The 25,426-nt window shown below is 41.3% G+C and overlaps 1 protein-coding gene across 1 annotated transcript in view; it reads left to right on the top strand.

Annotated features, from left to right (window-relative positions):
- ME2 (malic enzyme 2) overlaps positions 1–25,426 on the top strand; it is a 35,799-nt gene that overhangs the window by 5,635 nt on the left and 4,738 nt on the right. The window contains exons 2-16 of the mRNA XM_075185588.1: positions 4,171–4,292; positions 4,781–4,914; positions 5,380–5,529; positions 9,161–9,236; positions 9,783–9,944; positions 12,083–12,186; positions 13,361–13,470; positions 14,063–14,160; positions 15,472–15,585; positions 16,493–16,607; positions 17,128–17,270; positions 17,416–17,518; positions 18,605–18,675; positions 20,674–20,772; positions 22,763–22,896. Of these exons, the coding sequence (XP_075041689.1) occupies positions 4,185–4,292; positions 4,781–4,914; positions 5,380–5,529; positions 9,161–9,236; positions 9,783–9,944; positions 12,083–12,186; positions 13,361–13,470; positions 14,063–14,160; positions 15,472–15,585; positions 16,493–16,607; positions 17,128–17,270; positions 17,416–17,518; positions 18,605–18,675; positions 20,674–20,772; positions 22,763–22,896 (1,721 nt within the window). The 5' untranslated portion in view covers positions 4,171–4,184. The remainder of the gene's footprint in view (positions 1–4,170; positions 4,293–4,780; positions 4,915–5,379; positions 5,530–9,160; positions 9,237–9,782; positions 9,945–12,082; positions 12,187–13,360; positions 13,471–14,062; positions 14,161–15,471; positions 15,586–16,492; positions 16,608–17,127; positions 17,271–17,415; positions 17,519–18,604; positions 18,676–20,673; positions 20,773–22,762; positions 22,897–25,426) is intronic.

The following is a 25,426-nucleotide window of genomic DNA, read 5'->3' as shown; positions in this document are numbered from 1 at the left end:
GTAGTTGTGTGTATTTGTTTATACTCTACAACAATTCTTCTTACTGCTTCTTGTATCTTCCAAGAGAGTCAATCTGTGAAGTCGGTGGGCTATGTCCGCTATCCCTGTTTAATGAAAGCCACAGGTTGCTTAAATCTGCTTTAAATCCTTGTTTGTCCATTACAGGGGCAAACGCAGGATTTGTAGAGGGGGGTTTCCACACCACGCCGACAGTGGGTGTGACCAGCATGCATGGGGGCGTGGCTAGAATTTTAGACAGTGCTTGGCTGCTCTCCAACTCTTCCCATCCCCATAATATACATGGGCAATGCTGCGTGGACTACTGTTAGGTGCACGTAGCTCTCCCTTTTCAAGCAGAGCTGTGTGAAGCGGGAGCGGGGTCCAGCTACCTCAATTATACAGTGCCCCAGGCTTGGAGGGGGGTTTCCAGGCACTAGGAAACCCCTCCTCGGTTTGCTTATGCATTATCCAGCAATATTCATTATTTTATGCACCCTATAAAATGAACACTTAAGAAACACTTAAGGTGATAATGGTCTCAGTAGGAACTTACTAGGTTTTAGGACAGTTTCACTTTTGCTTACTCAAAGGAAATCAATAAGAATTATTTTTATAATCTACAAATGTATTGTTCCTTATTGGCTTTAGAGTTGGTTAACAAACTTGTTAATATTTAATTTTATAGCCTGCCAACACCCTTCAGCTTCTGGTCCCTTATGTAATCATTTGTAGGTGATTCTGTGTTGATCGTGTAGTTCATTAGATTTATTAACCGGGATTAGTAAAAACAACCGCTTACCAATAAATCATTAAATGTTGGTAAATGTCTGGAAAATTGTCAGTAAAATAGACAAAAGTTAACATCTCGGCAGTGAGTAGAAAGCAGAGTTACAATGAATGGACCATATTGCAAATGAATGGGCCAATAATAAGTGAGAGGGATGAGTCGACAACTGATTCACAACAGGTATTGGTCATTGACTCTACAAACCTTTGTGCTTTAAATAATTGACTCACCATCTGTTGCTTTTTGTTTCCATGACATCTGTCCGGCCTCATTTAACTCTACAGCTCCTCACCTCACCACAAATCAATTTTTCTTGTCCTCACTTGCTCTGTTCCCAAATGTCATGTATCCAGTTGTCGAAAAGTCAAGTTACAGAAGCCTCATGATGAGCGAGTACCAGTGGGCAACTAAGACTGGGTCTGGGTAGGGTTCCCCAGCGCTGGCCCCTGGTGGGCAGCTTGGCATGAGAAGCAAGTTGTTACTTTCTTATTACTACTTGTTACTAAGAATTTAACCTGCTCAGTGTATCAAAAACATGCGAAAAGTGCTTTAAAGTGCGTATATGTAACAAGGAGGATTCCATTCAGTGACCTGGAGGTCAAAACGTGCAGGATTCCATTCTAATCTCCACCTCTGAACCTCTGTTATATATAGAACAACAATTACTAAACTGGGAACATTTATTATTGCTATCATTGGATCAGTTTAATTTAATTCCAGACAACATGTAAATGCATATATTGTATATATGATAGAGCTCATTTAAAGGGATCCTGTATGTGTGTGTGTGTTTATGTATATGTATATGTGTGTGTGTGTATATATATATATATATATATATATATATATATATATATATGAGATATATATCTATATCTATATCTAGTAACAAAATGTGTAGGTCAACAGTATTCAGTGATTAGAATAGACCATCACATGTATTGAAAAACATTGAAAATGTAATTAATCATATAAAGAAAATGTTATATATTAACGCCCATGAGCTCTTTCAGTACAGTTCCACTGTTTGCTTCCCCTTCCTCATACTCCCTTTATCTCCCCCCAGAGCTCTCCTGTTAATCATATTATCACAATCTTCCCACAGTACAAATATTTTTTAGGGACGGGATGTGTAATTACAAATGGGGGTGGGATATATGTCATTGGGTCATATCCTGGTCCGCAAAATAATAGGGCAGGGAGCAGGCAGATAAGTAACGGACACGATCATAATCTGCACATAGCGGCTAATGTCCATTTAAAGTATTAACCTGCAACAAAGTCGTGGGATTCCTGTTAATGTTATAAAACTAAATATTTGATAACTTTGGAATTCGAAATGAATTTCTGAAGTGTAACTCTGGAGGTTGGGAGTAAATGGGTGTATTATGTATTTACAGGACGTTATCTCAGTGGTGACATATACTCAGCATTGTTTACCTATTGGCTGACTTCCTACTTGACAGTCTTCCAGAAAAAGGTTGTTTCATCGCTGCTATTACACAAACCAATACCAGCAGCCATAACATCTATTATTTATACTGAGCCAAACGGTACAAAGACAGAGTTCTAGGAGCCCTCGTATCACCTTGTGCTGTCCGGGATGTCCTCTCTCATGTGCTACAATAACTTGCTGCTGATCACTGAGTACATTACCGGCTATAGGTCATATACCTTAAATTCATCTTGGTCTATTAGTATTACATATCTCTCTACCCAGCTCAGTAGTTGTACAGCTCTGATTTAAAGGTTGATAGTGTATAAATACTTGTGCATGTGAAAGTAAATATATACACAGACATGGGGACTTTATTATGAATGATTAGGACTTTCCGGATTGGTTTGGTTTTCTGGATAAAGGTGTTTTTTGGAGCATCATCCCTAGTATATTCTAAATTACATTTAAAAAAGACCCCATGCTGCCTCTGGCATCCCATCCCTATTATCTTGTATAGCAATGCTCCTCATAGTGACTGTAAGAGGAGACACTTGTTGATTCTGTGTGCCTAACACCGCCTTCCTCATTACCTTGTGTAGTAGTGCTCCTCACACTGACTGTAAGAGGAGGCACTCACTGATTGTGTGTATATCATACATCCTCATTACCTTGTGTATTAGTGCTCCTCACAGTGACTGTAAGAGGAGACACTTGTTGATTCTGTGTGCCTAACACCGCCTTCCTCATTACCTTGTGTATTAGTGCTCCTCACACTGACTGTAAGAAACACTCAGTGATTGTGTGTATATCATACATCCACATTACCTTGTGTAGTAGTGCTCCTCACAGTGACTGTAAGAGGAGGCACTCACTGATTGTGTGTATATCATACATCCTCATTACCTTGTGTATTAGTGCTCCTCACAGTGACTGTAAGAGGAGGCACTCTGTGATTGTGTGTATATCATACATCCACATTACCTTGTGTAGTAGTGCTCCTCACACTGACTGTAAGAAACACTCACTGATTGTGTGTATATCATACATCCTCATTACCTTGTGTATTAGTGCTCCTCACACTGACTGTAAGAAACACTCAGTGATTGTGTGTATATCATACATCCTCATTACTTTGTGTATTAGTGCTCCTCACACTGACTGTAAGAAACACTCAGTGATTGTGTGTATATCATACATCCTCATTACCTTGTGTATTAGTGCTCCTCACAGTGACTGTAAGAAACACTCAGTGATTGTGTGTATATCATACATCCTCATTACCTTGTGTATTAGTGCTCCTCACACTGACTGTAAGAGGAGGCACTCACTGATTGTGTGTATATCATACATCCTCATTACCTTGTGTATTAGTGCTCCTCACAGTGACTGTAAGAGGAGGCACTCTGTGATTGTGTGTATATCATACATCCACATTACCTTGTGTAGTAGTGCTCCTCACACTGACTGTAAGAAACACTCAGTGATTGTGTGTATATCATACATCCACATTACCTTGTGTATTAGTGCTCCTCACAGTGACTGTAAGAAACACTCAGTGATTGTGTGTATATCATACATCCACATTACCTTGTGTAGTAGTGCTCCTCACACTGACTGTAAGAGGAGGCACTCACTGATTGTGTGTATATCATACATCCTCATTACCTTGTGTATTAGTGCTCCTCACAGTGACTGTAAGAAACACTCAGTGATTGTGTGTATATCATACATCCACATTACCTTGTGTATTAGTGCTCCTCACAGTGACTGTAAGAGGAAGCACTCTGTGATTGTGTGTATGATACATCCTCATTACCCTGTGTATTAGTGCTCCTCACAGTGACTGTAAGAGACACTCACCAACCAGTAGTTATTTTTTTTTTTTTTTTTTTATTACATATTAAACCTTTGAGTGAAGTTTTATCTTTCTTATCTTTGTCTTCAGGTTAAGCCTCCACTATGCTGTCCAGACTGAGAGTCCTGGTGAGACCGTGCGCGCTGGCGCGTCGCTCTGTGCACACCAAGGATAAAGGAAAAGCTCTTATGCTTAACCCGAGAACAAACAAGGTGAGGAGATGAGATGAACCACTCACCTGCCAAATTATAATTATCATTAGTCTGAGGATAAGTGGTACAAGACACTTCACACCCCATTAAGTCTCATCAGTATAAGACACGGGCACTAATCTCTCCTAACAACATGATCTCTTCCACTTACTCCATTATGTTTGTGCTTATCTTTAATACTATATAATTCTCTGTTTGATTAGTTATAGAAATGGTGCAAAACCAATACAACATGCGCAGATTAAAGGTCATATATAAAACTGGATTATGCCAAGGAGGTGCTGTACAAGAGGTGCTGTATCAGACGCTTGCTTTCATTTTCTAAACTGAACTTGATAAATGAAACAATCGCATTTCATTGGGTCACACCTTTATTTGCATTGCAGGCTGTTGGCAGTATCCCCGGTATATTGTGCCTCCGGTAGACCTTCGAGGTCTGTGTTGCTTGTAGCTGTTTTGGCAAACATTAACCCCTCTGTGCTTTTCAGGGAATGGCATTCACCCTGCAGGAAAGACAGATCCTTGGACTACAAGGACTTTTGCCTTCCAAAATAGAGACGCAGGACATTCAAGCAGCGAGATTCCACAAGAACCTGGGTAAAATGGAGGACCCCCTCGAAAAGTAAGCTCTTGGTGTTAAGTGACTTATTGCAGAGATTTTCTGTCTGTTGTATAATTTTATCTATACTTCAAGGATTGGATCATCATCATCATTTATATAGCGCCACTAACTCCGCAGCGCTGTACAAAGAACTCACATCAGTCCCTGCCCCATTGTGGCTTACAGTCTAAATTCCCTAACATACACACACACACACACACACACAGATTAGGGTCAATTTGTTAGCAGCCAGTTAACCTACCAGTATGTTTTTGGAGTGTGGGAGGAAACCGGAGCACCCGGAGGAAACCCACGCAAACACGGGGAGAACATACAAACTCCTCACAGATAAGGCCATGGTCGGGAATTTAACTCATGACCCCAGTGCTGTGAGGCAGAAGTGCCAACCACTGAGCCACCTTGCTGCCCCATTGGATGAGGGATGATCACCAGCCTATGGTCTTATCTCTGTTATCTGCTTCCTAGGTACATCTACATAATGGGGATTCAGGAGAGGAATGAGAAACTTTTCTACAGGATATTACTGGACGACATCGAGAGGTTGATGCCCATTGTGTACACACCCACCGTCGGACTGGCCTGCTCGCAATATGGACATATATTTAGAAGGCCAAAGTAAGTAAATATATAATCCGCATTATAAAAACTACTTTAAAGTCAAGCTTTAAGATTTGCTTCACTATTCAAATCAAACTGTAACAAACATTCCTGTTGTAGACCTTGATAAATTATTTTTCTATTTATTTTTTTTTTTCTAAGTCTATGTCCCCTCCCTGACACTGTCTGTTCCTCAAGCTGTGAGGCATGACTCATGTTATGAGCAAGACAAGTGATGCCTCTTATGTATATCTACAGACCTGCAATAAAACCACCAATTTACACAGCCAGGGTGAGGAATGTAGATGGTAGAAAGGGAGAGCACTAGTTTTGCATTATGTTTTAAAGAAACGCAAAATAGTCAGTTCATGGATGGATACAACATATTTAAGTTAGAGGATGAAGTCTAGCTGCATATTTAGTTATTCTCTCTTACTGGCTGGCTTCCTCCATACAGCTCCGCTGTCTCGCAGATGCTGTTAAGGCACTGTAGTTGTAGTGTAGTATGCAATTGCCTGCCAAGCCAAGATGACGGTATATTGAGAAAATTAATCCTCTTTAAAAAAATCTTGTGCGCTACGTATGATCTAAAAGTCCGTCATTGCTCCCTACTCCCAGGAGAGACCAGAGCCGGATTTAGACCTCATAGGGCCCTAGGCAGGATACTGTTTTTGGGCCCCCTCCCTGAAACAATCCATAGCACTATATTTTTGCAGCCTACCATATACCCCTATAGTTACGTAGAAGTGAAAGCATGTGCCGCCGCCAAAGGAGGTGAGGGCGTGGCTTGCATCTTTGGGGGCGTACCTAACATGTGAAAAGAGCAAGGCCACCCTGCTGCAGAAAAAGGCACCCCTAAATAATTACCAAGCAGTCCCGTTTTTTTAAGTAGTTGGGTCAAAACAACTTAATAAATATTGAAGTCAGGGCAGAAATACTTAAGTTGTTTGCAAAAATAATACGCATAAATCCAAGTATGTGCTCTTGTCACTTTTGTCCCTCTATCATCACACTGTGCCCCTTCATTGTCACTTTTGCCCCTTCACAATATCACATGTGCCCTTTCACCATCACCTCTGTGCCCATCACCACCTCTGTGCCCATCACCACCTCTGTGCCAATCACCATCACCACCTCTGTGCCAATCACCATCACCACCTCTGTGCCCATCACCACCTCTGTGCCCTTCACCATCACCACCTCTGTGCCCTTCACCATCACCACCTCTGTGCCCCTTCACCATCACCACCTCTGTGCCCCTTCACCATCACCACCTCTGTGCCCTTCACCATCACCACCTCTGTAACCCTTCACCATCACCACCTCTGTGCCAATCACCATCACCACTTCTGTGCCAATCACCATCTCTGTGCCCATCACCACCTCTGTGCCCATCACCATCACCACCTCTGTGACCCTTCACCATCACCACCTCTGTGCCAATCACCATCACCACTTCTGTGCCAATCACCATCTCTGTGCCCTTCACCATCACCACCTCTGTGCCCTTCACCACCTCTGTGCCAATCACCATCACCACCTCTGTGCCAATCACCATCAGCACCTCTGTGCCCTTCACCATCACCACCTCTGTGCCCCTTCACCATCACCACCTCTGTGCCCCTTCACCATCACCACCTCTGTGCCCATCACCACCTCTGTGCCCATCACCACCTCTGTGCCCATCACCATCACCACCTCTGTAACCCTTCACCATCACCACCTCTGTGCCAATCACCATCACCACTTCTGTGCCAATCACCATCTCTGTGCCCTTCACCATCACCACCTCTGTGCCCTTCACCACCTCTGTGCCAATCACCATCACCACCTCTGTGCCAATCACCATCAGCACCTCTGTGCCCTTCACCATCACCACCTCTGTGCCCATCACCACCTCTGTGCCAATCACCATCACCACTTCTGTGCCCCTTACCATCACCACCTCTGTCCCTCCGTTGTTTTACTTACCTTTCTATTGCCTTTCTTCTCCGGCGCGCTGCTCCTCCTCGGTCAGTCCAGATTTAAAAAAAAAATAAAAAAAAAATAACGTGATCGCTCGTCGGGTCCCGGCAGCCTCTCCTCCTCTCTCTATCACTGAGACACTGAGAGGAGAAGAGGCTGCCGGGACCCGATTCGCGGCACCCGACCCCCCCCTCCCCGGATTCGCGGGGGGGGTGTGAGTCGGGGGAGGGGCCGATTTATTTTTTTTTTAAATTGCTCCTGTCCCCCCCCCCCCCCCCCCAGCTGTGGCCCCCGAGAGACGCTAGGCCCTAGGCAGGTGCCTAGGTTGCCTAGCGGTAAATCCGGCCCTGGGAGAGACCATGAAATATTTCTATGATAAATGCAAATTAATCTTTTCTGTATAGACAGTCTCCTGCTCGCTCCCAAGTGACAGGTGCAGGAGAGCTGTGAAATAAGTGGAAGAACTTGTGCGTGGGTCTGTGTGTGAAATTGGGGATGGGGTCCCCCTAAATTGAGGAAATAATAGACATATCTAAATTGCCATTGTGCAGTCATTACCTCTGAACTCCCCCTTTCAGAGACACACACGACCTGTACAGAGACCCCTCCTTGCTAAGGCCTCCCAATGCACAGAGATCTCCACAGAACAGAGACCCTCTATTGCAGCACCGAAACTCCCCCTGCCAAACCCTTCCCGTTTTCCTGTTCAGTTCTGACCAAAGAGAGATACCTGCAGCGCTATGAGAGTCATTCTGATCATAAAGACGCTCACAGCGGACAATGAATTGTGTGCACTGTCTGCTAGCCCATCTGACAGCAATAAAAAGGGCTATCTATGGGGTGATAGACGAGGTGCCAGATATAACGCACAGTGCATACGCTCTTAGAGGTTTGAGGGGGACGGTATTTGGGATCACAGTGCAGGTCCCCTGGTCACAATTGTGACCCGCCTGTATGCCATTGCATGTATGTGGTGGAAACCGTGCAGAAAGGGAGATTCCGAATCTGAGCCTGGCCGACTGGTGCAGAATGGGAGAATTAATTGTAGCACTGCAGTGTACGATTCTGGGGCCCCCTTTGAGTCATGGGCCCGTATGCACTGTACAACCTGCACCCCTTATAGATACACCACTGACTGATAATCCCTCCCTACTTTTGTTAATTTTAGGTCCTACATAGACACTATATAATATACGGCCTTCATATGGAACATGACCGGTTCTCTTTGAAGATTCCGATATGGAACTCGGCATTCAACTCTTGTATTAACAAGCTTGCAGCTGATTGTTATCTAGCATTGAAATTAGTATATATGCGGCAATCTAAACTTAAACAATCTAGCTCACACAGTATAACTGAAAAAGAAATTACAACGTATTAATATGTTGTTTTATGTTACTGTAAATCCAAGGTGTATGGCTGCTGAACTGTGTGTTGTGTCCTCTTTGTGCCTTTATGGATTCCTCGCACTCCCCGTTACCCCCTGCTTGTCAGGGAGTATGGAAACCTCCACTTATGGTTGTAGATGTTGACATCATTTCTAGAGGGGTAACGTGTTGTAACTGTTCTGTTTAATATAAAATTGCCTGCTTGGCGGATGGAGTTTGTTACAAGTAATGACTTAGAATAACTTGGCTTCTAGCACTGGTTATAAAACTTAGGTATCCGTTTTTATTCCTTACAGGGGTCTCTATATTTCCATATTCGACAAAGGACATATTCGATCCATTCTAGACAACTGGCCTGAGACAGATGTCAAGGTAACGGAGTAATGAATATTTGAAGTAACTGTATAATAAGAGGTGTGATCTAGAGAAGAGTGAAATTTGCTAAATATTTATTCTGTATTTGACCTCTTAATCTTCCCTGTTTCATCTGTGTAATTTGGCCTTAATTGTACCGACTCCTTCACCAACCACACAGCAGGATTAATTGACCTTCGTTGTCCTAACTCTGATTATTCGACACGGTTTGGAATATCAAAGCAATAGCGGAGTTCAGAGAACTTCTCACCCATGCCAACATCCCCTTCCACCAAGGAAATCAATTCTCACAAAACTTTCCCCTTGATTTTCTACAACTCTAACATTTCCCCATATTGAAATTTTAGATATTTTGTTTGTAAATCTGGATTTTCCAGCAACTGTCGAGTCCTAATCCTAAAGACATATTTGTTGCGTTACATTTCACAATAATTCTCCTTTCATTGATGTTCTTGTCTCTTCAGACTCGTTTGTTTTGCTCCTGACGTATAAAGACACGTGAATTGTTTTCTGGCTGTGAGAATGATGTGTTTTCTATTTCAGGCAGTTGTGGTAACAGACGGTGAAAGGATATTGGGCCTTGGTGACCTTGGAGTGTATGGAATGGGTATTCCTGTAGGGAAACTATGTCTGTATACGGCGTGTGCCGGTATAAGGCCTCAGAAGTGCCTTCCAGTGGTGATTGATGTCGGCACCGATAATAAAGTAAGGGTTTTATATTTAGTTTTTATGTTGTGTTTTTTGTTTTGTTTTTTTATTTAACTTTAAAACCTGTTGTCAGCATCTTTGTTCTGCATAACAAATGATCATGTCATGTTATATACACAAGGACAAAATAAAAAATGGGGGTTCAGTAAATCGGCATGGCACGCTGCAAAATATCCACTCTGATATTTATGGTTACATCATTCAGATTTATAGAAAATATTTGAATAACGGGAAGTAGTAGCAGACATCACAGACAAAGAACATTTTTTCCCCCTTATTGCTGAATTGAATAACTGGTGCCAAAGTTTGTCATTGCTAGAACATAGAATATGCTATGATATTATGCTGGTCATTGCATGTTTGTGTCTATTGAATTGATACTCATGAAAGAAAAAGACTTGCACCCTAGTAAGCCGCCCTAATTTACATAAATACACCCGCTTTTATTCCTCGCATGTCACTTTGTGCCGTATTGTTAAATTTTTTATTTGTAACAGCAGAAGAATAAAACATGTCACAAAAGGAGGTCAAAACATAGTAAACAAAACTGCGGAATGCACAATAACAAGGAATAAATAGAATATACAGCAGCATGCGAACGGCCTGAGCCCCATGGCCAGCCAATGAGCCCAAATACAACATGTGACAACCCAATATAGCCTTAAGTAAGACAAACAAAAACAAGTGCAAGTGACACGTAAGTAGAAGAATAGAACTAAAGATGAAACTTGCAGGATTTTTTATTTCAGTTTAGGATGGGGAGAGATGAGACGGGAAGTGATAGTTATGGGGGGACGATAGATATAGGGACCCTGCGACATCAAGGGGGACAAGTCTCTTCAGGACGACAGATATGAGCAGATTTTAACTGTTTTACCATCCTTGGAAAACAAGGAGGCGCTATAATGTACCTGGGGGGTTGCAATTGTTATAGTATCTCTGTGACACATAGTAACTGTATCATAGAGAAGTGAACCTCTAGTTGTGTATTCCATTGATGTAGAGTGCTAGATTCTATTAAGGACTGGAAGGTTGTCTACTAGAGATTTGGAATTCAGCTGCATTGCAAATGCGGCGTATTCGTATATTAGACAATTTATTAATGGACCTGACAGGCTGACAGTGAGTGTAAGCTGGACAATGGGTCTTTGGGTAAGTGAATGTTGTGATCTAGGTCATCAGGACTAGTACGTCGTCCCAAAAACGAGATATAAATGGGCATTCCCACTAGGTGTGCAAAAAGGTTGCTTTGTGCTCATAGTTAAACCAACAAAAGCCGGATGTTTAATTATAAATGGTGTGTAGTTTAGTGGGGACCGTATATCACCTAGTGTACACTTTGTAGGTATTCTCTCGTATAGCTGTGCTGATGGAAGATATCTCAACACGTTGGTGAATGGCCGCCCATCCTTCCCGGTCAAGTGTTGTGCCAAGGTCCTTCTCCCATGCCCATTCAAATGGTTCGACAGATTGGGGGGTGAAAGGTGTCAGAATAGAGTGATACAGTATGGAGATCCTATGGCCCGGGGTATAAATGCAGATGCAGTGGCACTCAAATGGAGTTGGGGATTGGAGTTTAGAGGACTGTATCTGGGCCTGTAAAAAAGGCTTCATTTCTATGAGTGAGATTATACCTTTCACATACACCGGCAAAGGAGTGTGGAGCATACTCTCCCATTATATAAAGGAATCTATTCAAAGCCACGGATAGCCTAGGGTGGGCAAAAGTTGCAGAACACCCCAAAAGAAAATTGAGTAGTATTTTTATTGAAAAAAGTCTGGGACCCTAAGTTTACCAGCTAAGGCCCGGTGCATCTGTCACAAATATGTTTAGAAGTTTAAACTTATTTTCTAACCCACTTTACCTTCTCTTTACTACATGTCACCTTATACGTGTTAAACTTCACCCGTCACACACACGCAGCGGAGGCCGCCATGTTGTAGACCGTACTAGCTCTCATGAAAGGACAACCTATCAAAAAGCCTCAGTGGTTCCTAGTGAATTCAGACTGAATGTCCTTGAATATTGGTCCAGCCAGCAAATTGGCTTTGCAGTGCACTCTTAAATATAAAATAATGTACCTAAAAATCTATGCAACTTGTCGGTGATTAACCCCATACTTTACATTTAATAGGCATTACTAAAAGATCCATTCTATATGGGACTTTACCAGAAGAGGGACCGTACTCAGCTATATGATGATCTTATTGACGAATTCATGGACGCTGTTAAAGACCGGTATGGAAACTTTCGTTGACGTAGGATTTGTTGTCATTTTTCATCTGATATCCCTTTATGTATTGTATGACCAGACTGTGTTTAGAGTTGATGCTGCCCTGGGCATTGTAAGTGAATTAGCAATTGTCCTGTGCTCATCCCTTCTGTCTAACATATGAATGTAAACAAAGTACAAGAAACGAATACTCACAAAATTGTTCTGTCCTCGTCCTGTCTCTAACTGATCTGCACGGTACCCCTTAGGCCTGTGTATGACTGTCGGTGCAGGGGAAGAGAAAAACACTAATATCTCGTAAATTCTTTTTTTAACTGTTATTGCTGTAATGCTGCACCCAACCTCCGATCAAGCAAGAACCTATATTAGTAAATATAATATAATAATATATTACTATATATAATAATAAAATATATATAATATATAATCGTTTCTCTGTCTTTTGGCTAGAATCAAGTGTAGTTCTGGTCTAGGAGGGAGTGGTGACCCCTCTGATCATGGGCAGGCTACCTTGGTCCTCTGGCCAAGGGCCGAGGCAACTTAGAAAACCGGGCACGGGGTGTCTGAATATCACTGGGGGATGGGAAACCCCACTGAGAGAGGAAGAGCACATTTTTTTTCAACTTTTCATATGCTGCACCTTAGCCCAGGCCTATTGTCTGGGCAGAGACATTTTAACAATAACCCCTAACCACTCAGACTTATTTATTTATTCATTCACCTCCTTGTTTGTCCTCTACACTTATTTTTTTGGTCTTTCGTTTGGGTGCAGAGACCCTTATGGGCTCCTCCCCATGGTCTAGGGGGGGGGGGGGGGCGGGGGGTGTGGCTGTGAGGTTTCCATCACCCTGAACCATCAGAGTTCCCTCTTTCTATGTGGGGGGGGGTGGGAAGATTTGGTGCCCTGGGTAAAGCTTTGGCAGACTCCATTGCAAAAGGGGCCCTCCCTAGCTTTGCCCTCTAACCTTTTGGTCTCAGTGATCAGGCATAAAGGGGCCCTTCCTTAATAAATAAGTCCTTTTTTTCCTGTCATTTAGGCCCCACCTTCTGTACTGCCCCAGAGTGACGGACAGGGTTCTATAACGGAATTCCAGGCATAGAAATTAATATAACCAAATATGGCAAGTTTTCACTCTGGTGAAAGTGTTAATGGAAGTACCAATGTGTGTTTTTATCTAGCTATGGGCAAAACACTCTTATCCAGTTTGAAGACTTTGGAAACCACAACGCCTTCAGATTCCTGAGGAAATACCGTGAAAAGTATTGCACCTTCAATGATGACATTCAAGGTACCTCTTGCAAAAAAATGTGTTGGTGACTCCTCTTAGCAGCTGATATTAATGAAATGTTGTCAGTCAGTACGTTTAAAGCTGGTTCCATAATAGCGGCGCATTAAATGGGATGTCATTGGTAAATTCCAAACACTTGGATCAAGTGTAGAGACACTTGGACCAAGTGTAGAGACACCGGATCTGTGTTGAAGTTGGCCACACGTAAAGAGCCTACTGGACGAGAGCCAACAATTCGGCACATGAGTTGGAAAGCCAGATGTCTTTAGACTTCCATGTGGCCTTTTTCGTTCAATGAGAAGATGCCTGCACAAGGGCAGAACCAGCGGTTGTCTTCCAACCGCATTTACCAAAATGTCCGATAACGATCCTATTAATAGGGATTAGATTATTTTGGATCTGGGTCTTTTTCGAGGCACACACGCTGCAGTATTCGCCATCTGCTCGAAATCCACTACCGTATCGCAGTGTGTATGGCCTGTTTTAAAAATCATTGTTCAGTTTTAGCTATTGTGTGCCCTTTTTGGTGCGTACTTACTAGTAAAATGTTTATTTTATGAATGTTTCTCAGTGCGTTCTCTTACTTCCTCAGGCACGGCATCGGTGGCACTGGCTGGTCTCCTTGCAACGCAGAACGTGATTGGTAAACCAATCACAGAGCAGAGGGTCCTCTTCCTTGGAGCAGGAGAGGTCTGTAATGGTTTATACCTGCTGGTTACATTTACCGAAAATTTGATCCACATGTTGACTGTAAACAGGTTGTCTGGGAAGGTTAAAGAAGAATTCCGCACAAAAGATGAAATTTTAGTTTGGGGTGGAGTATGGAGGTCCCTGTGTCATAATGTGAAACCAGCCTGATCAATGGGGGACGTATTTCACATAGGTATTCTGGACCGGTAAAAACATATGCCACCCCAGGGCAATTTTGCGGCCATAATTTTATACGTATGACCGGGCTGCAAAATTGCAGCTCACTCTAAGAGAGACTCAATGTACACAGAATTATTGTTATGTGAGTGTGTGTTTTTACACAGTGAGGGAAAATCCAAGGGACAAGCAGGAAAACGTGATCTGTTACTGAAATGATATTAACTGCAATTCCGTGGCTCTGCCAAATATAACCCAGAGAACGTGATGAGGTCTTATCAAGTGAAGTTTAATATTAAACAGCTTGGACAGGAATAATTGTCATGCACAACTCTTAGGGGTATAAGCTGCGGGTTTGAAAAAGTGGAGATGTTGCCAATGGCAACCCATCAGATTCTAGCTGTCATTTTGTAGAATGCACTAAATAAATGACAGCTAGAATCTGATTGGTTGCTATAGGCAACATCTCCACTTTTTCAAATCCGCAGTTTAGTAAATCTAGCCCTTAGTCTCTGTTGGTGCGCTGTCAAAGAGTCCCAATTAGTGGTATAATCATAGGGAAGGGGGGGTATCATATAAGACATGAAATTGAGCATATTGTGATGCGTTCATTACATTACAGGATGTAGCGCGTTCACTCATGCTAATTGTGTGATTTAAATGAGGAGCAGGTTAGTTTGTAAATACACTTGCACAATATGTTCATAGTGTAACATTCTAAACAGGAATTGTGAAGGTAGTGTTGTCACATGTCCCAGAACACAGAACAAGAGTGATGCTATTGTGTTGTGATTCTGTTTTGAGTGATTTTCTGGGCCGATTACACCACAGTGCACTGGGGTCATGAGTTCAATTCCCGACCATGGCCTTATCTGTGTGGAGTTTGTATGTTCTCCCCGTGTTTGCGTAGGTTTCCTCCGGGTGCTCCGGTTTCCTCCCACACTCCAAAGACATACTGGTAGGTTAATTGGCTGCTATTAAATTGACCTTAGTCTTTGTGTGTGTGTGTGTTAGGGAATTTATACTATAGGCTCCTGTGGAGCAGGGACTGATGTGAATTCTCTGTACAGCGCTGCAGAATTAGTGGCGCTATATAAATAGCAAATGATGATGATGATACTCTTTGCTACGCAGGCAGCTCTGGGCATCGCAAACCTCATCGTCATGGCAATGATGGAGAACGGGATTTCAGCCGAGGCGGCTCGAGAGAAGATCTGGATGTTTGACAAATTTGGACTACTGGTCCAGGTGAATGTTGTAGCTTCGAGGGTTTAATGTGACAGCTGTAGAGACACTATTACAGGGTGTAGTATTGTAGCAGAGCATATAGTAAAGAATGACTTGTGCAGATTATTTTATTTCATGCCAGTTTATACACTTCTTCATTTTATTGGGGAAGGGACATGTCTGTAGCAGATTGTAATCAGGATGACCTGATATCTGAATACAGACATACACAATAGGACATGCTCATAATCCAGTAATTTATTTATTATTTTTAAAAATATTTCAACAAATGTGCATTTATATAATATATGGAGTATAGCATACATGAGGTATTGTGCACGTGTGTAGCTTCATAATGAGAATAGGTCCTGAAATGGTGGGATAGGGAAAAGGCAGACAAGAGTAGTGATACTGCGTATATTTGCAATATTATAAAACTGGGACAAACTCTTTAAAGCCACGACTTTCCTTGCACGTATGGTCAGTTGCCAAATGTTACATTGTAGATCCCTTAGCTTGTAAGTTGTAGAAACTGTGCACAGACTCTTTTTAAAGTGCATAATGTTTGTATCCAGCTCTGTGCAAACCCAGCTTTTAAGTCTAAATGAAATTTTATGACACCAGTGACATTATTTGAAAGTGTTTTAAATGGAATTCTACAACCCTTATAACTCTCTTGGCACAAGAGTACTCGTATCGACAGCTGACACTGGACAGCCCTACAGCTGGAGCCAAGGAGCTTAGGAAAGAATTTCACACAATCGTATTCTGTTTTTAGCAAAGATAATGATTTCAGATAAGTAAATCATGAGAAGTGGTGTTTGTAAATACAAATTTTAAGTCTTTTGATGATAGGGGCTAACCTGGCACCGTTGATCTTACTGGCATTTAAACCTGCAAGTGTGAAAAGCAATTTATCTGTTTTCAGGGGCGTGAAGAAGTAGCGGACGGCAACCAGGAGGCCTTTGCACACCCTCCTCCGGGTCACTCTGTCAAAAGTTTCCTGGATGCAGTCAATGTTCTGAAGCCGACTGCAATTATAGGTAATCTGCCATTCTTCCGATAGCAAGTACAAATAGTTGGATTCCTACTTTGAATATGTAAGACTCACACTTGTAACAGTCTTACTGCTAGTTTTTAAGGAGTATTTGATTAGGATGAGAGCATGTTAGTGGCTATCACTCTTGATCTCCTGCACGTCTGTTAGGACGGAGATAGAATGACGTGTAGCCAATCAGATCATTGGAATGCTCAGCACAGGGTATAACTAGAGATGAGTGCTCTGATCATGTGGGAGGCATGGACCTGTCCACTTGTGTGATTGTGTCAGTGAGGACAGGACTGCATGTGACAGGGGCAGTGACATGATGTGAGGAGGGGAATGGAGGCAGCAGGAAGCCACAGACTGAGAGCTATATAGTGAAAGGAGCAGGTTCCCTTCAACACACAACTAGTGATGTGAGGCTCCTGTCACACTATGCTAGAAGGTGGTTTCAAACACACCTTATGGAAAATGTATTCTTCCTGCACCTGACAATATTATGTATTTGTATCTACTTTAAGGTGTTGCTGGGGCTGGGAAGCACTTTACGGAAGATGTCATCAGGACGATGAGCGCTATTAACGAGAGACCCATCATCTTTGCACTGAGTAACCCAACGGTTAAGGCTGAATGCACAGCAGAGGAAGCGTACACCTTGTCCGAGGTATGCGGGTATTACAATGTGCTGAACAGAAAGTTTTACCAGTGCAGATAGTAACTAACAACTGCTTACTATATAGCTCTAATTGTTACCAATTTTTTACATTTACATTTTTTTCATCTGCAAAAAACTATTTCTTATCTTCTAGGGACGCTGCCTCTTTGCCAGTGGAAGTCCCTTTGATACGGTGACCTTAAGTGACGGACGGTCCTTTAAACCAGGACAGGGTAACAATGCCTACATTTTCCCAGGTATTAAAGCACCCCTATTTAAAAAAAGAAAATATACTGTATATGTTTATAATTCTCACTGTTTGTAAAAGTTTCCCTAAAATCCTTGAAATCTTGGTGCCAGATAAATATCATTTACCTGACTCCAGTTTTAGACCATGCAGAACTCTAAGCTGAACCAAAAGTTTTGGGATGTGAGCGAGTTCTCTGTACAAGTCTGCGGAATTAGTGGCGCTTTATAAATAGCTGATGAGGATGATGTTGAGATTAATACTCGTTTATGCAGCTTCAAGTGTAATCAGAGGACCTTGCACAGCTGTTATCTGTCTCTGTTGAAAATAATGTGTGGTGGGAGGAGCTTCTCCAACTGAACAGGCAGAGTGTGAGTGACAGCTTTGCAGAGTTGCCGTGCGTAAATGCAGTGTGTGGATTGGTGGATGCATACACAGGGGTGGGGCCAGTGATATCCCTGTAACTCAGATTATTGCATTCCAGCTTTTTGACCTCCATCCAAACCCATTAGGACAATGTCCTAAATATGTGGGAGTAATTGCAGCTTAATTTTTTGTTGCTTTTTTAAAGCACTGCAGTGAAAAGTCAGATTACACTGAACAATGTTTTTTACCTTTCATATATGAGAGTGTCCATTTGGGGGTTTAAATACAAAATACAGAAATGTCATTACTTCAAATTAACAACATGAACATGATGCCAAATTAAATATCTTTATTTAACCCACATGTATTGCACTTGTGTTATACAGCTACTGTGTTGTTTTTGGCAATCATGGAAATTTAATGCAATTAAATTTCTGTATTTTTTTTTATTTTTAAATGGAATCCCAGTTCTATTTGGTTTACGTTTATTTAAAATGTATTGTAATTACTGATTTGTGTCTGTCATTATCTGTGCCTGTAAATAAGGAAGTTATTTGGACTGGATGCCATCTACAAGATTGGAGTACTTACACATGTCTCAAGCTTCACCTGCATAGCTTAATAGTATCACCTCTTCTGGACTTTCTTTAACATTACACATTTGAAATTGGGCAGTAATGTTCCATATTGAACTTCCTTATGACTCTACGGAACTTTATTTTGTCACCAGGTGTTGCGCTAGCGGTTATCCTGAGCGGGGTACGTCACATAAGTGATCGCGTCTTTCTTGAAGCTGCTAAGGTGAGTGCGTCTACAGTATAGTAATTATTAAATGGGGTTCATGTATGAGCTCTCCTAGTTTGGTAATACCCCCACCCTGTTCCCATGTAACTTTTATTTTGGGGTCCATAATCTCAGAGACAGATTCAACTAGCTGCGAGGTGCCTCTGGAAATCGCCTCGGGGTCCAATTCCGGCTAATACAGTACTGAAATCTCCATTTTCCCTTAAATGTCTTTGGCATGCAAGGGAAAACGAGCAGAGATTTTACTAAAATCGCAGTCCCCATGCGTCTCCGCGGTCTGTTCCAAAGACAACTTTGTGGCACCTGACGGCCAATTGAATTCCGCCCCCTAAGACCGCTACCTTCACACCATTCTCTGCCCTCTGTATCTGGCAGCATGGGAGGACACTAAACCAGTCCGAATTATTAAAGTGAGTAGGACAAGATGTGTGCGGTTTGCGTGGCATTGATTTGGATTGGCTCCAGTTAGTGTCCAATGAGGGCTTGCGTACGCTGCACACCTACATTTCTCTCTCTGCTGTCAGCGTAATTGAACTAATAGTTCCTTGCAGGTAAATACTTCCTGTGGGGTAGAAGGGTAGCTAACAAACCAGGTCTGTCCATCACTAAACAATGCCGTTAATACTGCATTACCGGAAACCCATTACAGGAAAACTATACTGCTTAGGATCTTGTTTTGTATACAGCATCTGCTGAGTCTCAGCTTGTGTGTGTGTGGGGGATGGAGCATAAATCTGTGATCTGATTACATTGTTCCCCTATCCTGAAGTCAGCACAAGACTATTTCCTGAGGTTGAAAAGTACTTTGAACTTCACTTTTTCTTTGACTAATTCCAAAGTTCTCCTTGAAGTAAAATTGCCTTGGTTATTACACAGGGAGTGCTGAAGTATAATCCATTTGTCTATGTTAGTAAATCTGTAACTATTTACACATGACCTCATCTGTCCGTCTTTGACAGTTTTGCAACGTTTAAAATTTAAGTACTGGTTTAATAGAGCCAATCTTCTTGTCTGCCAATGTCTGTTCTTTTGCGTCTTGCATAGTGTTGTGTATGCTGTGATGCAGTACAACGCGATAATCACAATTCCTGTTGGAGAAGTTAATATTTAAACTGCATTTCCATGGTCATAAAATTCATACACGCAATTAAACCACACCATCTATTTTCAATCTCTCATTAATTTTCCTTAATAGCTGGTATCGCAGTAGCACTATTTTATTTTAGAATTATATCACGGATTTAACTACAGCAAGATAAGATGATAAATTTGGGAAGTCCATGCTGAAAGCTTCTCCGTTGCGGTGCCGCCTTGGTGTTAGTAGTGGGATACCTCCGCTATCCAGAAAGACTTTATATAGGTTGAGGAGGGCTGTGGTTGGAGGCAAGACTGTACCGGATTGGATGCTTGTCAGAGGTCATCCAATCTGTAATATTAAGTAGGTGACAGGCCATACTTTAACATGAAAAAGACACGGTGGGCAGGAGTGGGCTTTCCCACCCCACATGTCGTGTTTTAATGGAGTATACAAATGATGACAAATACAAATCACACTTGGAGCCAGGCTGACACCAGAGACATGACCAGGCATTATTGTGATCGGTTATGGATGACTCTGCTAGTTTTTCTATTGAACAATGTGCAGTATATACAGGATTTGGAGACTCCCGTTGATCACATGAGGACCTCCATAAAGATGGAAGAACTACTGGATCCAAATAGACCTACATTAGTTCTGTTTCAAACAAAAAGTAATAATAATATTAATACAATGTACCCTAGTCATTAAGGGGTTAAGCTTCTTCTTTGTCTATCCCTTCTCCTTCGTTATACTATGCAGGGATCGTGTGTCACAGTATGTGCGAGAGCAGCCAGAACTGAAGTTTTAAAATAACCAAAGTATTGTAGTCATGTCCCATAGCTCGCAAGGCCAAAGACTGACCTTGCCGACTGTAATGACGTCATTTTCTCTGCCTAATATTTGTTCTCTCATAGGCTCTGGCAGAACAGTTAACTGCTGAGGAGCTGGAACAAGGACGACTGTACCCACCGCTCTCTAATATCCGAGAGGTCTCCATATGCATTGCTGTTAAAGTGAGTGCAATCTGATGTAATTCATTTCCGGGGAAATTATGACTTTATTATATATATTTTTTTTTAACTAACTTCATAGACTGTGTGAAAATACTGTTTAGATAATTTAGGGAGTTGCTTCTTTATAAGACTGATTATGAATCCAATATCTCAGCTTCAACCGTACCAGTGTGCTGTGGCGGATCCAGGGGGGGGAGATCATCCCGATCGCCCCCCTAGCAGGGGCTTGCTGCCGGCGGGTTGCACACTATGTGCAGATCCGTTCAGCAGAGAGAGTTAGGGAGAGAGTCCTGCCCAACTGCTCTGATTGACACAATCAGAGCAGCCGGGCAGGACTCTCTCCCTAACTTTCTCTGCTGAACGGATCTGCACATAGTGTGCAGCCGTCAGCAGCCTTAGGTGTCAAAAAGGGGACGGGGCTAAATCCCCCCCCCCACCTAAATCGCCCCCGGTACAATTAACTTCTGGATCCGCCCCTGCCAGTGTGGACGTATGTACCCACCCGAGTAACCTTAGATAATAGTTGTTCCGAGGCTGGTTTTAGATTATTTTTCATCATCCAAGTGTGTTTGGCTAATGTTGACCTTATCCATTGCAAGCGATTCTTCATACAAAGTATATAATGTGTGTCAGGTTCCAGGGCAAGTTTTAGGAGATAGTATCCAGCTTCATTCATGACTTTGTAATGATATGTTTCTTATTAAAGTATATATAAGTTAGGGAAGTACAGCAGGTATCAGAGCTGTTCAACAAACGGCTCATGATTGTCTGAGAGCTTTCTTAGGCTTACTGGTATGTAACTCTTCATATAATGAGGTTTGACAGCACGCTCCTATGTGATTGGGAGGAAAATACAAAATGTGTTGCTCCAATTTTGATGCAAAGAAACTTAGGGGTACATTTACTAAACTGCGGGTTTGAGAAAGTGGAGGTGTTGCCTAAAGCAACCAATCAGATTTTAACTGTCATTTTGTAGAATGTACTAAATAAATGACAGCTAGAATCTGATTGGTTGCTATAGGCAACATCTCCACTTTTTCAAACCCGCAGTTTAGTAAATCTAGCCCTTAGTCTTGATTCATCAAGGCACGTATCTATCGATTTTCAGCGTTACATGCGAAAATTCATTCTGCGCCTGCCCAGAATTGTCAGATAGGGCCGTGAACGCAGTCCTGTTCCGTGCGCTTGGGAGCGCAAAGGACACTTACCACAGCCTACGATTTTGGGGAGTGAACTGGGCAGAGAAGGGGTGTTTTGCTGTAGTCATTGTACAATAGAGACGTGCAAAACTTGCTGCCACGTCTGAATCAACCCTACGCACGTCAAAGTTACTTGTTTTTCTGCCGTACCTCTTGCTCCAGCTACAGGGCTAGTCTAAGTCCTGACCAGTAGTGATGACAGTCTCGTATGCATGCTATAACATGTTTTTGCAGTCACAAGCAACTGTAAAAATGGATTCAGTAGACATTAACAACATTCTCATAAACAGTGAGAAAAAAATTACAAAAAAAACCTTTTTTTTGTTTTAATATTAATATCAAGTAACAATAATAATAAGATTTTTTTTATTTTATTGTCCTGCACATTCTTTTGCACATTTATAATCCACATAGGCATTGGACGCATCCTGCTGTGTCCGGGGTAGTAGAGCGCAGCAGACCTGCCCCCGATTTCAGAAGCATACGTATCTTTGGATCCGTCACTTACTGAATTCGGGCGCACACAAAGCCTAAATATGTGCGCATAATAAAGAACGCGGGTTACGCTCAGAATACGTGCCTTGATGAATCGGGTCCTTAATGTATAAGGAGTGGAATATACTTAACTCAGCACTTCTCGGCTCTACAGTTAACTAAAATATCACAAAATTAGAAGGGGTCAGTCTCTAGGTAACTTATTTTAAAAATGTATTCCTTTTTATATGATAAAACTGTATCTTTTTAAAAAAGGGATTTTTGTTTTATGTTTTTATATATTTTTTTCTTTCCAGGTGATGGAGTTTGTGTATAGAAATGGCATGGCCTTCCAGTACCCGGAGCCGTTGGATAAGAACGCTTACGTTCGTTCTAAAGTGTGGAGTACAGATTATGATTCCTTCCTACCGGATATCTACGACTGGCCTGAGTACGCATCAAAGCCTCATAGAATGTTCTGATTTCCCCCCCCATTCCACTGCTGAATGGCCCCCTTCCTACTAGGAACGCACTATATAGGGGGTGTCCTACACACAAGTCGCATTTCACTAGTATGAAAACGTCTGGTGCCTTCAAGAAATACTCAGATATGCGTCGTACTTTACAAAAAAAATATCCGTCACATTCCTGCGTTACTACCGCCCCTCCTACATGTAATGTGCTATCCTGCAGCAGACATGTGTTCATTTAATATATAAATATATAGTGTATATTTTACCGGACATAGTACATACTGAATATTTAAGTGTTTTACATAGATAGTGTGATTGACGTTTTATGAATTGATTGTCTTTCGAACTGTGTGTGAATGATATTTTATCCATTATTTATGAAACGCTGACCTATTACACAGCCATGTACATTATCATAATACAAACAAATCACATATGACCTGAAAGGTAACAATGGACCTGCTCAAAAGAGCTAACAATCTAAGAGGTATGGGGAACAATAAATATGGTAAAAGAATAACAGTTGTAGCCGCTAGTGGGGAAGGTGCATGTGGCTAATGCAATATATCTTGTTGGTTTTTTTTTATGTTCATTGTATTTTTAGTTAAGTTTTCATATTATGAACTCGCTGTTGTACATGCCGCTGTTTTTTCCAATACTTGTGTTTGTTAGTGATCATCATTGTAATAATATTTTAAGTTGTGTACCCTAGTATTTAGTGATCGGTTTTTTTAACTAAAAACTGTGCATTTGGGAGATGATGGAAATAGTGTTGAAAAAAAAAAAAGGTGCCTTTCTCATTCAATAACTGCATTTATGGAAGACTGATTGTGTTTTTAACTATCTGACATCTCGCAAGGTTACTACATTCCTTATTTGAAGTTTTACAGATTCCTTCTGAAAACTAATCAATTTAAAGGTGCGATTTCCTCTAAAAATAAGTTGTTTCCTTAAGATAAATCCCCTGTAATGGAAACACATAGAGTTGTTCATTTTTTCCAGGGTTTGATTCAAGCTGCTATTAGTTCTCTACAGTTTGCTAAGTGTCGTGTTTTTACCATGGTAACCAGTTGCATGACCTATGATGTATCGAACAGAGAGTCTTTGGAACTTCTTTTCTTTCTATTGCTATCACATGACCAAAAAGGATCATGGTGACTGACTGGCTCAGACTAAGAAATCACATTATTCTCTCCTTGGGAATCCTGGGAATGGGTGAAAACCAAATCCTTTCAGCATTTTGCACACTGAGTTATAGGAAAACTATCTGTGTCACGTTAAAGAGGTACATAGCTTGCTGTTAAATAAAAACGAAAAAGCAGCTACGTGTGATTGCACCTTTTAAGTGTTTTTAGTAGTTTAACATATGTTTTAGTGGTAAAGAAGTTTGCTTTAGAAATTCTTGTGTGTTTTGTTTGTGGGGGGTGGATGTGAGGAGGTTGTTTTATTTGATTAGTATAAATAATCTATTGTGCTTATCTTATACAATACATTAGCTTGGTTACAATGCACAGCTAAGGCAATGGAATTTATACAAATCTAGATCCAGTGTCATCTAAAGAAAGGGGTAGATTTATCAAACATTTTAAAAAGGAAAAGTGGTGGTGTTGCCCATAGCAACCAATCAGATTCTAATTATCATTCTCTAGAATGTACTATATACATGATGGCTAATATCTGGTAAGTGTATTTTATTTTACGGGAATCGGCAGATAGACACTTTAGTAGACAGAGGACATTTTTCGGCATTTACAGCTGAAAAATGTAAAGTGCAAAAGTTTTGTCACAATTGTTAATTGCAAATTGCTGATATTTGTTTTTGGTTTATAGTAGTCCTCCCCATCATCATGTCAGATTATAGTGGTTAAGACAGGCTGGTTAAACTTCTGACCAAATTTATAATGTATGTCTTGTTCATCCCATTATGAATCTCCATTCATCAAACCCGCACATTTCCCCGGTACTGTGAAAAGCATATAACTCAAGCACAAGTTCAGACCAGATTTCTCAGGGATGTTTCTAAAGTCTCTTGTGGGATAATTCCGTCCAGAATTCTATTTTTGTATATTCAATCCAAATGTGGCACTAGTGAAAATATCTCTGAGTTTATTAAAAGGGACGACAGAAAATGAAGGAATGGGATTTATCAGATCAATGTCAAGTTTATTTAAAACCGTAGATGTGTTTTAGAGATTAATGATAAGATTTGTTTTACTCTGTTTAGTGGTTTCTGTTTTTTGACTGTTTGGCCTATGTTTTTTTATGGCTTGTTGTATTTGTTATAATTGCAATGTACAATAAATTATATGCAGATTTTAAATATTTAATTCCTAAAACCATTAAAGCGGCCTTTTGTACTTAAGCAATTTTGTGGCAAAAGAAGGTGTCCTGTTCCTTCTGTATTTAGTGTCTTCAGCTATATACCCACTGGAGTTGCATATTTCATTTAAAAACAAAAATGACAATGCAAAATGTGTTTACATGTATTTGTTACTAGTGTTTTTGAAG

Source organism: Mixophyes fleayi, chromosome 1 (assembly GCF_038048845.1).
Source record: "Mixophyes fleayi isolate aMixFle1 chromosome 1, aMixFle1.hap1, whole genome shotgun sequence".
Lineage (NCBI taxonomy): Eukaryota > Metazoa > Chordata > Amphibia > Anura > Limnodynastidae > Mixophyes > Mixophyes fleayi.
The sequence above is the reverse complement of the archived record's forward strand: the minus strand, read 5'-3'. Positions and strand labels throughout refer to the sequence as shown.